Source organism: Plectropomus leopardus, chromosome 13 (assembly GCF_026936395.1).
Source record: "Plectropomus leopardus strain MGB_pleo_1.0 chromosome 13, ASM2693639v1, whole genome shotgun sequence".
Classification (NCBI taxonomy): domain Eukaryota; kingdom Metazoa; phylum Chordata; class Actinopteri; order Perciformes; family Serranidae; genus Plectropomus; species Plectropomus leopardus.
This window is the reverse complement of record NC_142188.1, coordinates 25,689,189-25,703,230: the sequence shown is the minus strand read 5'-3', so window position 1 is coordinate 25,703,230 and position 14,042 is coordinate 25,689,189. Positions and strand designations below refer to the sequence as shown.

Here is a 14,042-nt window from a genome sequence, read left to right as displayed (position 1 = left end):
TTTGGTAGTTGTTGTGTCTGTGTGTGTAATTTTCAACACACACGACTTGTGTACTGATGATCACTGCATAGTTTTTGTATGTGAACAATATTATCTTTGTTTCAAACTGGTACGCCATAACATCCTTCAACTTGATTGGATGGTGTCAGATTGGTTCAAGCAAAGTGCATCTGGGAAGTTAAGTGTCAACTCGCTGAGATGAATTGTGTTACTGTAAGTTGAAATAAATTGATTTCTTGCACACTTTTAAATAACATATTTTTAATCCTTGTGCGTGCAGTTTCATATTTGCAAGTCAAAAGGTTTGAGTCCAAATGAAGTCACTGGTGTTAGAACCCAAAGTCAAGTTGCAAGTGTCTTTTGGTTTTGTCAAGTATAGTCTAAAGTCATCAAAATTGTTGCCTGAGTCTCACTCGAGTCTGAGTCATGTGATCCAAGTCTGACAAATTACCTGCCCAGTATTTTTAATGTGAAATTGAGAAATATGTCCACTGTGCAAGCAAGCTGTCCAGAGAAATTCAGTAACATGAAAGAAATCAGCCGTTTTTATTATGACAGCAATGTTTGACTTTATCAAGTGGATCTGATGGATTTTTAAAGGTTTACAGACCGCCATGGGTGGTTGAGATTTCTCAACCCTTGATGGCAACCTGTGTGTTCTCTGCTTGACAGCAGCAGGTGAGAATGATGGGTAATGATACTGTAAGTGCTACAGCTTAGTGTAACAAAAGCACATTGTGACCTGCCGAGGGACTGCACATCAAAGTTATAATACAATACATCAAACGGAAACGTATATTTAACATTACACAAACTCCTTGCAAACATTTAAAAATACATAAGTAGATGAGAAAAACCAATACATCAAGTAAGCTTGTAGCAGCAAAACCCTTGAGTGTATTGAGTGTATTGCCTGATGGTATGTTTTGTTATAAATTCTTTTTAATGTTACATAACCACCCTCCAAATATTTATGTTATTCTTTAACTAGAGAATTCCCATACTGTAGGTATGGGAATTCTCACAACCAGCAACATTTACTTTAACATCTTGAATTCATCACAGGCAAGTTTTTTTTATGTAATTCCCAGTGGGGAACAAAGGAGGGGAGTTTGTGTACATTAATAAACAATGCATGCAGTAAAATCAATAAAACATTTCAGCATGCTCATAAACACATCTAAACTAAGGCTGGATATACAGATGGGTTGCGGAAATAATGGGGATATTTCACTCGGCTGACAGCCGGCAGTCAAGTGCTCTCAGAGCACTCTGGCTCTAATTGGGTTTTTACGTGGCCCAAAGTGTGATTATCCCTGCTCTCCATTTTCATTACAGAACCTTCATTACACATCGCTGCCCAGGCCCCTTGGCCACACAGCCACAGAACCTTAAAGGCAGCAGGAAGAAAAACAAGAGAGAGAAATAAAGGACTGATTTATTACCTTTCACTCTGTCAAATAATGCCTGTCCTGTGAGGGTAGCCTGACTAAATGCTTTCTTTCCATCACGATACAGAAGAACTGAGGTAAGCGAGTGACTGGAGGAGAAGGTTCTGCATCTAGCAAGCTTAAGTTGCAATTTTTTTTTCTGAAGAAGCACAAGAAACCAAAACAGAGTAAAAAGGACAGTGAGTTTTGCATTCGTCAAGCAGTCAGAGAATGTGGTCAATGTTTACATCGGTCTCATCTAGCGGAGAAATAACCACATATTCCCAAAATGTCAAACTCTTCTTTTAGTCAAGTTGTTTATGTACCTTAGCCAAACCAAACTCTAACCATGCTGGTATGCAAAAGGTTTAACCTCCGCAATTGTTATTTGTAACAGTTTTCGAAAGCACTGACAAGTAAGTTATTCTGCCATCAGGGGCGTAGGATCAGAAAATGCCTGTAGGCCGTGTGTCTCTCTGGAGGGCAACACAGTTGTGATGGGATGCTCTTGTTGCTTCATGCTGCATTTTGGTTTTAACAACTTAATAACATAATACTATGCCACACCTGTGTTTTTATGGGTTTGTTTGGCAGTTTTTCTTTCCCCCCACTGGTCAAAAATGACCCAATACAGCTACAGTTAAGTTTAAAGGAATATTTCACCCCCAAAATGTTCATCTGTGTATCAGTTATCGATTCCATGTTTCATTGAAGTCCTTGATGAAATTCTTGATGAATTGAAATCAGGGGGGGGGGCTGTGTTTACCAGCAACTCTATCAAAACATCCATTTATAAACTCCCACACAGTATAAACCAAATCTTACATATCAAGGCGTATGTTCAGTACTTCCAAAACACGTGCCTTTTTTGCTGAAACCTTTCTATTTAAAACACTCCTGCTTCTGTTTGAACTCTACATGCGAATCCAGAGAAATCTCGCCTCACAGCTCATTGGAGTTCTACTTGCTTTCAATTACGCTTGTTGCTTTGTGGCCAATGAAGGATCTGGGAGGTTATTTCAATGGAATTCATGAGCAGAGTCAAATGTAGTTGAATAGATGTGCAACTCATCTGTGCCAGAGGCTGATAATGTGTCAGTGTTTTAATAGTAAGGTTTTAGGGAAAATGCATGTGTTTGAAATAGGCCTGCTGAGCGGGAGGAATATTCCTTTGAAGTAAACCTTGTACACAACTGCTTAATTCTATCCAAAATAAATCATGTAGTGTATATTGATGTAAGATGTGACTGCAACACATCTGAAGATCAGTTAAATTACTATAATCAAGTGGAAATTAGACTCAAAGTCTGTATGAGGCAAACAGAAACGCTTAAAACAGTGGATGGATGTGTCTAAGGGAATGCTCTATAACAGAAATGCATCAGGATGTAGTTTGATGGAAGATAATAGACAGTAAATAGTAAAAAAAAAGTGGCAGGAAACATGGACTGACATTAGTCCCTGGACATAATGGACACAGGGATGTCACTGTTACTATATACATGTTTTCAGACCATTAGCTGTCCAGAACAACCTAGACCCATCAGTCTTAAAGGGACACTTTGACATTTGGGAAATATGCTTGGTAGTAGTCTCATGCATTCAGATGATAAGATCAATAAGAATTTTATTTCTGTGCACACACTGGCATAGACAGAGAGGTTTCATTTTCATCAAACAAGTATTGAAAAAATATATTCCTATAGCGTCTCACCCTCATACTGCTTAATGTATTTGTTAATTAGGTGTAATTTAAACGTGAAATGCCTTTACATTAGATCCATCAGACACTTTTCTCTCATTCTTCAATCTAAAGCTAATTAAATAACTTTTAAGTCGACTTTTACCATTATAGTCGAAAAGCATGACATACTCTACTTTTAAACTGTGGAAAGAGATTTAGTGTGCTGCTGTTGAAGCTGCAGTATCACATTTATCAACAATGTGTTTGAGTCATAACCTGTCAAAATGATATCCACATCTTTGGTAATGTTCATCTGGAAAACAGGATACACATCCGACTGAAGTTTAAAGATGAGTCCCGCGGGGAGAAGTGAGAAATAGTATCAAACAGTAATTCTATCAACTCCGCGGCCTTCCTAAAGACAGCAGGCCTGCAGTAATTATGATGAATAGGACAGACTCTGTGTGTGTACATTGAATGTGCAGAAAGGCATGACCAGAAGATAATGTTGACAGAGGTGAGATGCAATCTTGGGTAAACCAATCGACAATTAACATGCAAATCAGAAAAGAGCTGTGGGGAATTCTGATTAAAAAAGAATTTCAATAACCTCACATGAAACATGTTAATCATTCTGTCTGCCACACAGGGAATATGAGTTGATTGAAATTCCTTTCCAATGTAGACCTGGATCTATATATTTGACTTAGCTTACAATATATCTAGAGAATAAGAATCATTTTTTTGTTGAAACATTATTGTTTTTGATTTGACGCCACATAAAACAGAGTGTAAATGCAGTATTTGGAACAATAAGACAGCTCCCTGTAAAAATAGCCTGAAATAATAGCGTTATTCACTTTTATGATCTCTCCCCCCCCAACACCACTATGAACAGTGCTGACTGAAGAAGCTGTTAACCTGAACATTTTCTGATTCTAAAAGCTTTTGACTCTACAACATGTTTTTTTTCCACCTCCCATGTCTCTACCACCTCTACAAATGAGTGAAATGTGCTTCATAGTTGGCTATTGACATCCCTGGTTCAATAAGTCATGGTCAGTAGTGGGGAAAAAAGAAACGTCTCTCTCAAAGGCCAGTTTAAGTTTTACGAGAATCCATCAAATGCTTTTATCGATCGATAATGGAACATCTCTCTGAAAGTCACTCAATTATAACAGAAAAACTGCCCGTCCATGTTCTTATTTGTTTATTTTTCAGTTCCTGTCAGTTCCTCACTATGTGTCTTATTTGTCTCTTTTTTTCTTTGTGTTTCACCACAAGCTTTGCCTCAATTCACCAGAAGAGAGAATCTCAAACTTGAAGGCTAACTTCCGCCTGAACGTCATAGTGTGTCATTATGTGGGAACAAAAAGCTCAAGGTATTGTTTCAAGTCTTGAGTGAAACTTGGCCTATTTTTTTAATAGTGGGAGTTATGCGTGACAGAACTCAAAAAGATCTGACTGCAACAATAAGTTTGAATCTATGTGATAAAGACTGTGTACGAGATCAAAGAGTTTCATCAAAAATAATCCAGGACAGGTGTTCGTCCCCTGGAGGTATGACTGTGCGCTTCACAATATCAACCAGGGTGCCAGCTTGTGTCACTGCAGGGTGGAAGTGCCATGAAACAAAAGGCAGAAAGATTTGGACGGTTTGAACTGCCAACATTTGTTATATTTAAGTTGCACAGCTGTGGTGGCCTAAAGCCATTCAAACTGCTTTCTCTTGTTTGTTGCTTCAAAGCCCATCAGATTAGAATATGACTTCACCACCGTCCTGCGAGACACTGCTCCTCACATCATACCCACTCTAAACCATACAGGTTATCTCCTCTATTTTAGACTCTTATGAACCCAGCGCGCATAAGATCATCAGTGTCTAATGGCAATCACACAGGGGGCAAACTAATGACGATGAAGTTGGTGGGACAGTTGGTTATCATGACACATGAATCACCCATCACGCTATTATACAATTTCAAATGAAGGGATACAAACACTGTCTGAATAAATATGCCATTTCTGGTGATGAAAAAGAAGAGTTTTTGAGTTCCTACATTTAAAGATATCAAACTATACTTTTAGTATGAATTTTTTTTTACCTGATATTTGAAAAAAGACAACTTATTTCATATAATTATCTTCAGATTGTTTTTTTCTTACATTCAGTTTAAACTAAACAGTGCCCTGGTTTTTAGATAATTATAGCCATATACAATCTTAACCCTTACACAAGTTGATATTAAAAAAAACAAAACAAAGTATGTCGAAAAAATCAAAATCCAATCCTATTATTTTCACCTTTACACTGGTTTAAATGGGGTGACAGAGCCTGCCCCGTCCCTCTGGAACTCTCTCCCCAAACAGATCTGTGCCTGCTCTACCTTGTCAAAGCTTCAAATCCCTTCTCAAAACCCATCTCTTCAGAGCTGTTTATAATGTGTGATTTTAATTCATGATTTTAACTTATTTTTTTTATTCCTTTTAATGTGTTGCTTGTCTGTACTTTTAAACCATCTTTGAGTATTTTGAAAAGCGCTATATAAATAAAATGTATTATTATCATTATTATTGTTATTATTATTATTATTATTATTATTATTATTATTATTATTATTATTAACTGTTGGCACTATTGGATGTTAGAGAAATAATAAATCAGTATCAAATGATATCATAACAATTTCCATTTATTTGTGTACACATTTATTTGTGTGTGTTTATTTGTGTGTTATATATATGTGTACTATTTTAAAATGTATTATAATTTTATATTTATATTATAATTATCCTATATATATATTATATCAATACCACTGCTGCTACTATTACTACTACCAATAATAATAATCATCATTATTATTTTATTTTATTTTATTTTAATGACACGTTGAGTGAGTTCTTTTGACATTATCTTTCCGCAGAAATGTAAGGTTTCTGTTGTGGAACCTTGTGACGCTGGGATTTGTTCCCGCACGGCTTTCTGTTTCAACACACCGTTTTACTTCCTGTTAGATTTATCTACAGAGCCGAGCCACAGAAGCTAAACAATTGTAGCAGCTTTTCGTCAACAAATGTTAATGTAGCATAAATACCGACCAACAATAATGATTCCGTACACTGTCAACATCAAACTCGCGGCTCGGACGCTGACTGGCACTCTCAATTTGCAGAATAAAACCGCTGTAGATTGGTGAGTACTGCTTCTCTGCCGTTAGCATCGTTTTACAGCTGGAAAATCGTGGGTCGATGATGACAGGTGATTTACAGCCTGCTAATTACATCGTGCGTGCACCTTTATTATATTGGTCCTGTCACTGCGGCCCGGAAATATGACAGTGAAAATTTTGAATGATAATGTAATTTTTTCTCAACAAAGCAAAGAAGCATTAAGGGTGTCTTGTGTCATGTGATGTGAATTGACAGTTGGCTGGGCCTGAAGGTTTTTAACCCTTATATTCCCATATTAGTCCTTCAGAGACTGTGACTGCAGTGTGACGTCCGTAAAATGATTGCATTGCCTGATCTGTGATAAAACAAGCTAAAAGCAACCAGAAATATAAGCTACTATTTACCATAATGGTGTCAGTGTAGTCTAGTTAATGAAAGTTTAATTTCACATATGTGAAGCTTGCAGTTGTATGTTAGGCATTTTTGCAAAGAATAGACTTTCATTAATCTTCTTTGTTGAAAACAGTGGAAGTGTAAATGATCTGGATATTATTCATCTCATACTGAAGGGATGTGAATCATGTGTTAGATAAATTTTGCTTTATGTTGTAGATACTGTAACCTGGAGCCTGGAGCCAGTCTTTATTTCTGTTATTATTCCCCTGTTTTGCTTTAAAGTTAGAAGCTTCTTTTAGTAATGAGTTGCATCACCCTGTTGCATCAGGACTCATTATCAAAGTATGTGTTTACAAAATACAACAACAAACAAACAAACAAAAAACAGCTGTAGTCTGTACAGGAGTTCCAAATTATGATGTTGCATTGACTTTTGATATCTGTGCAGGTTGGATTTGTTCTGGCCATAAATACATGCAGAAGTTGTTTGCACAATGAATGATGAAGATAGATGTAGACATCGTGGGATGGATGACGAGCACTGATGTTGGCTCATAAAATAAAGTGTTTCAATACACGTGTCAAAATCTGCTTTATGTGGCTCAGTGTCCCACGTACAAACCATCTCTTTTATCCTGACATGGAGGGAACTTTCAGCTCCCTCACACTAACCTCACCACTCACATTTTTTTTTGTCAACCTCCTCATGTCATCATTCTCTCCGGCTTTCATTTTCTTGTAGGGGTTGGCAGGGGCTGATAGCTCAGGGATGTCACTCCAGTATTCTCATCATCGATCCAAAGACGGCTCAGACCATCCAGGTGCTGGAGAGGCACAAAGCTAATGTGGTCAAGGTGAGTTTTTTTAGCTGTTGAATTGTTAATTGTTAAATCTCCATCTTGCTGCGACTGACGATTAATTTAATGTAAGATTACTCTGTTTATTTTTTTCCCAATTTAAAATATTTTTGTTTAGTCTATAACATTTCAAAAATATCATCACAATCTCCCACAGCCCAAAATGATAACCAGCCATCCAAGACCAAAAGAATTTCACTGACAAAGAAAAAAGAGAAGAGAGAATACAAACATTTCATTTTGAGAGACTGGAAAACAGCAAATGTTTGGTTTTCTTTTGCTTTAATAAGTTGTTGGAACAGCAATTGTAAAAAATGTTGCCAGTTAATTGTCCCTCATTTGACTTATCAATTAATGTACCATCCTTTTCCACAGGCTGCAAGATAGAATTAATGTGTTGAGAAGTAAACCTGTAAAAGTAAAAAGGCCATCACGATAAAACTGACTACTTAGTGTAGAACATTTTAAGTTTAAGCTAAATAATTATTGTGACACTTTGGTCTGATTAATGTCAACAGAAATAATTTCGACTAACAGTTTCTTGAACATTTGTTTATTTCCTTTTTTTCTTACATTTTCCTCTTTGTGTATTTATTGCATAACTGATTTTTGGAAGCAAAAACATAAATCTTGCATCATTGTTTCAGAAGAAGAATGCCATCATAAATTCACATAAATAGAGAGAACTGATTTGGAAAACTAATTGTTGCACCAAACATAAAAAGCAAAAAACTTCTACGGCATCAGGTGTGCTGGAGGAGATGTGGTCATACAGATGCAAATCATGCATATATCTTCCGGAACTGCCCAAAAGTAGAGCAATTGTGGGATGGAGTGAATTCAGTCTTGAATAGGATATTAGATATGTAATCTCCGAGAAGTGCTACATTTTATACCTGGGCTATATAACTAAAAGTGCTGCTGGAGGAAGATCATTTCTTGGTCAAAGTTCTACTCACAGCCTGAAGGAAGGCCATTACAAGTAACTGGCTTGAAATGGACCCACCGAGACATAGACGGTGGTTAGATGTAGTAAAAGTAATATTTGTGATCAAAAAACACTGACTTATTCTCTAAAAGTGAAAGAATATGAGCTGAACAAAAATGTGAAAAATGGATTAGGTTTTGAAATAAAGACATCGGTACTCTATAACTTTATTTACAATAATTCACATTTTATTACAAAAGTTTTAATAAGCAAATAATACTGTAGAGTGAATTACTATTTTTGATGTTGTGGATATGTTTTACTTGTGAATTGACAGAAAAAAAACCAATAAGGACTAAAGTGTTAAAAAAAACTTACATCTTACCAGTTCCCCTTAAAGCCAGCATATGTGAAATATTGTTTGTAAGTCTTAAATGCCTCCAGTGCACGTACTGTGTGTCATTATATGTCCTTTGCATAAATGTGACTTTTTTTTGCTGATTTTTTACTTTTCAGGTGAAACACTAACACACACCTGCTGATATTTCATCACCCAGTATTAATGTTAGCATGTTGTAACCTTGAGCCACATTGTTTTCGTCCCTCTCTGCCAGACACATTCAGCTGTGTAAGCCAACACCAGCAACACTGATAAAGCTTTCTTCTGCATTGATGGATAGTCCCATTGTGCGCGTTGGCGTATATGTGTATATATGTTTGTGTGCTTTGTAGAAGGGTAAATAATGGCCAATAAATTCTGAGGTGATTATCAGTGCCTGGGCTCAATCCGAGACTCTCATTCCTCACTCCAAAGAACACTTTAATCTTGTAAAGCACCGCAGCCGCAGCCTGCCATTCCTCACCACCCAGTGCGACACAAGAGAGCCTGCTGAAAAAAAAGAGAAAAGAAAAAAGGAAAGAAGTAGCCACAGTAAAGAGCATGCCCATTCGGGAACAAGCGCACATACATAATCAATAATTTAAAACCAGCTTGTACATCGAATCATTTGTCTAAAGTATAGAGCCAGCATTGGCTATGTTTCAATGTTATGCGTTTCCTTTCCTGTTAGGTCTCTCTTCTTTAGTTTTCTTCTATTTCAGATAGCAAGATGCAGAAGTCGTGCAATGTTTCCATAGCGACTGCCAGATACTCAAGGTTCATTCATTGTAATTCTACGACACAGGGCTGCACAGCAAAATGCAAGTTGTCCCTTTATGCGACACAAGAAAAAACAGCAATTTTCATGGTGGAGAACAGAGGGTGAGTTCAGCTGTCTAACAGTTCGGGAAAAAGAAGCTGCTCTGTAGTCTGTTGGTAAGGCCGCAGATGCTGCTGTATTGCTCGCCAGACTGCAGCAGTGTGAACAGTAGGCACGTACCCGAATTTTTTCACTCGAGTAGGATTTGGCTATCCAAAATGATTTTTGAGTATTATTCCTTTTTTCATTGAGACTGTCAGGTAACACTAAATGGAACTGCCAGATTTTTAAATGAGGTTCGGCGGGATGTTCAGGGTGACAGTGGTATTCACTTAACCTAACTTTGCTATATTGAACAAGCCAAGTCAGCCCTCCAAGTTAATGTGTGCTAACTATTCTAATGACACATCAGGAGTGTGCAACATTTTTCGCTGACTGTAGAAATCAAAAGAAAGCCCGAGACTGCGTGGTATTAGGTTGTCGTGATCTGTAAATTCACCACTTCTAAGCAGAGGGCAGAAGATAACATTATCTAGGAGCCGGAGCAGACAAAGCCTTTCTTCCTCTGGGCAGCTTCCTCCGTCTCACCCAGACTCATCCTGGGTCTGAGTAAGCAGCTGGCTGTAGTCACACACACTTCACATAGTGGATGGGACAGTTTGACATAGTGTAATGATTTTACCCCGAGCAGCATTAAGTGAGGAGCGCTGACTCAGCAGTGTACAACAGGGGACCTTTTCCGTTGGCACTTTTGGCTACACTGAGTCAAATGTCGTGAAAATTTGGCCGTGCTTTGTCAAATTTAACATGCGGCACCACAGATGGACCTCCTCTGTAGTGGGGCCAAAAGGACGCCCAATGGCCTCCAAGCGTGAAGTAGTGACATTTCACCGCAGACACCCCCTGACGACCCCCTGTTTTCTCACTGAGACAAGCGTGTGTTGGGAGCTAAGACTGTATATGAAGATGGACAGCACATCCCCACATTGCTATGCCAGAGCGAATCTAAAATATTGAGGATACAGCTGCTGCCATCTTGCACTGGTGACATATATGGAGCCAGATTCTGCATAATAGTGATCTCCACGATGGGGGAGTTCTTGCCAAAACACCCGTCCAACTGCATCAGCATCATTAAATATGATGTGTGTCACAAATTAGCACACATAGCTGTCAATCATGGCGAGAAATCCCTCTTTTGTAGAATTAAATACCTAATCTAAAGAAATTTATCAGAATTACTTGAACGAACATCAGGGTGATAAGAACCACTTTAAATGATACAAACCATCTGTGGGAAAACTTTATTTGGCATGTACTTTGAGTGAATAGTTTGGCCCATGTTCTGTCCACTAACACGGAGGGGGGGGATTAATGGCCTGTACTGCAGCCGAACACCAGGGTGTGATCGAGAAGCTTCCCTATGGGAGAGCTTTCATGTCATCCATCTTTATATACTGTCTCTGGGTGGGAGATGCAACTCACACCTCTGTCTGTGCAGGAGAACAGAGAGGAAGATCTTTTAAAGTCTCTGTGTGTGTTCAGCTCTCTGTACTTTTATAGCTTCGAACCTAATCTCTGTGGTTTGGAATTTAGTTTCTCTCTTGCGCCCTGTTTGTACTGTAGATTTCGGCTTTGTTTTACTATTTCATGTTTAGTGGAACAGGACTCTGTTAAGTTACTGCTGATGAAAACCCAACATTTCCCTCTTTTTTGTTACACAATAAAAACGTTTTCATCAGAAATTAATAGGTGGACTTTTATTGTGGAGAATCTATAAGAAAACGTGTATTACAGAATTAACATAAGTTTGTCAGGGACTTTTCTTCAATATAAAGTCTAGTTATACTGCAAGGAAGAAAGTACAAGCAGAAAGAGCCACATTGAGACATTAGATGATGGGGAAGGTTTTTGTCCTTTAATATCCTTTTGGCTTTGCTCAGGTATTTCATCTCACTGATGGACACCAGTGACCCTCGGGACGGTTTTCATGGCTGGCTGCAGAGCCCTCCTGTCCTTGGCTTTGCACAAACCAAGCTGATTTTAGGATACTTTCAAGATATTCAGTTAGTATGTGTTTTGTCTTTGTTAGGTGAAATGGTCAAGGGAGAACTACTACCACAACATGAGCTCTCCCTACTGTCTGCGGCTGGCTTCAGGAGATGCCTCTGGGAAGATCATAGTGTGGGATGTGGTCAGTGGCACGGCCCATTGTGAGATCCAGGAGCACTCCAAACCTATCCAGGGTAAGAGAACATCCAAGACCCCCCCATATTTGCTTGGATTTAGCAGCTCTGCCAAGTAGAAACTTGGAAGGGTTGCTCCATTGTTGGCTATTTGTTTTCATTAAGATGCTCTCACCATCACTCTCTGTCTTTCCTCCTGGCGCTCACTACGCCTCCATGCTCTCCATTCCCACATTCTCCTCTCCTTCTTGCTCTTTCTCTGCCAGACTTGGAGTGGTTATGGAATCAGGATGCGTCTCGTGATCTGTTGTTAGCCGTGCACCCTCCCAACTACATCGTTTTGTGGAATGGAGATACGGGCACCAAGCTGTGGAAGAAGAGCTATGCTGAGAACATCCTCTCCTTTTCTTTTGACCCCTTTGACCCCTCCAACATGGCGTGTAGGTGAACAACACTCTGTCCAAAAAATCTGACTCAGGCTTAGTTTATTCACCAGTTCACTTTTTCAATTTCTTGCCCACACATACATGTCTCTATATTGTACTGGAGCTACTAAATTTACCCTTCACCACCACACCACCTCTAGAGAGTTACATGGCATTCAGTCTAGCTAATTGTGGTAACATCTCATTTTCCATACTAGGTAAAGGGAAATTTAGATTTTCTCAAGTGAAAGATGCAAAGTTAACACAATGCTGACAGCTATGACAAGTATATACAGCCTAATAATGTTTTTTAAATTTTTCTTGGCAGTGCTTACCAGTGAAGGAATAGTCTTTATCACAGACTTTTCGCACTCCAAACCTCCGGGCAGCGCTGGCAAAAAGGTCTACATCGCCAGCCCTCATGCAAGCCCTGCCCACACCAAACCTGCCCCCGCTGCTGCCCCGGCTCCTACCGGCGCCAAGAAGGCCCTCAACAAGGTCAAAGTGCTCATCACCAATGAAAAACCCACGTAAGTTGCAATATTTACATTTATTTAAGGCATATTTTAAACCATTGTTCAAAACCTCTCAGACTCTCACAGTTTTTAATCTCCCACAACCTGAACTGCATTTGAAGCAAGGTTTGTGAAAGTTCTCCTCCAGCAGATGGGATTGAAAAGTGTTGCTCAGGGTCAACCTAATGGATTTGTGTTCAAACAGATTTTGAAGAGACCAAATTTATCAAACACTTTTTTAGGCTGAGGGGCATTTACCTTGTGAAGTGTATTCATGGTTACTTGACCTGTAGCGAACCTGAACCTGTCAGCATGTGGCAATGATGTTATGTCCTTTGCTGCCAGACAACATATCCAGGCACTGAGCACGTCTTGTTTGAGTGATCAACGTTTTCATCCCATAGATGAGTGTAAAATGGGAGCACAATGGTGTGCTATTTGTTTTTGAATGAGCTCTCAACAGGTTGAATCAGTTCATCTGCATCAGGGTTTTTTTTTTTTTTTTTTCTCTCTCTCTGTTACTCATGCTGCTCACCCTCTTTTTTTCAGCAACCTAACAGACCTGTTGAAAGTGAATTGTGACAGCTTGTCTGTTTGGGAGGAATAAGAAAAGCAAAATTTTTTCAATACCTGAATGATCTGACAGAGGGATCTATAGGATGATGTTTTTGTAACAGGGTAAAATATCAGGTTTTGATATGTGAGAATAATAATGGATTTTGAATCATGTTGAGCTGGACTTGTTTGGAAGAGCTTGTTTGGTTGTTAAACTAAATGTAGAGTTTGGTGTTCAGTTGAGTCTTTTTCTGTCAAGATTTGAGAATGATCGATTTGACCAAGTTCAATTTCAAGCTTTCCTGGGGTGAGAGCTGTCGTATTAATTATGCAAAGGTCTGGTAGTAAATCAAGGCCGCCAATGACAGCATTATAGAGAGGCAAAGTTCCTTCACATTAGATGTTCAGAAAAAATATCAACTGTAGTCAACTTCAGGAGTTGAAATGTGCCACAATTACACATCTGATGTCTGTCAAAAGTCAAGGAAATCACAGTTTCTTGCAATACCATTTAGGTTTGTGTGATACTGCTTAATTACATTGCCCATCTTGGACAATATATGTTACCAACATGGCCTTGTCCTTGGCTCATTTTTATTACATGATGAAAAAAAAGCATAAAAAGAGGTGAAAATCACTACAAGTCTGGCCATGTTGAGAGCTGCAGCTAAGCGATAAGAAGGTTTGTCAGTT

The 14,042-nt window shown here is 38.7% G+C and overlaps 1 protein-coding gene across 1 annotated transcript in view; it reads left to right on the top strand.

The window, feature by feature from the left end:
• Nucleotides 1-6,090: 6,090 nt before the first annotated feature.
• The window catches only part of wdr11 (WD repeat domain 11), a 71,248-nt gene continuing 63,296 nt past the window's right edge, over nucleotides 6,091-14,042 (top strand). Inside the window, exons 1-5 of the mRNA XM_042501875.2 lie at nucleotides 6,091-6,310; nucleotides 7,427-7,538; nucleotides 11,761-11,914; nucleotides 12,121-12,294; nucleotides 12,608-12,809. Of these exons, the coding sequence (XP_042357809.1) occupies nucleotides 6,225-6,310; nucleotides 7,427-7,538; nucleotides 11,761-11,914; nucleotides 12,121-12,294; nucleotides 12,608-12,809 (728 nt within the window). The 5' untranslated portion in view covers nucleotides 6,091-6,224. The remainder of the gene's footprint in view (nucleotides 6,311-7,426; nucleotides 7,539-11,760; nucleotides 11,915-12,120; nucleotides 12,295-12,607; nucleotides 12,810-14,042) is intronic.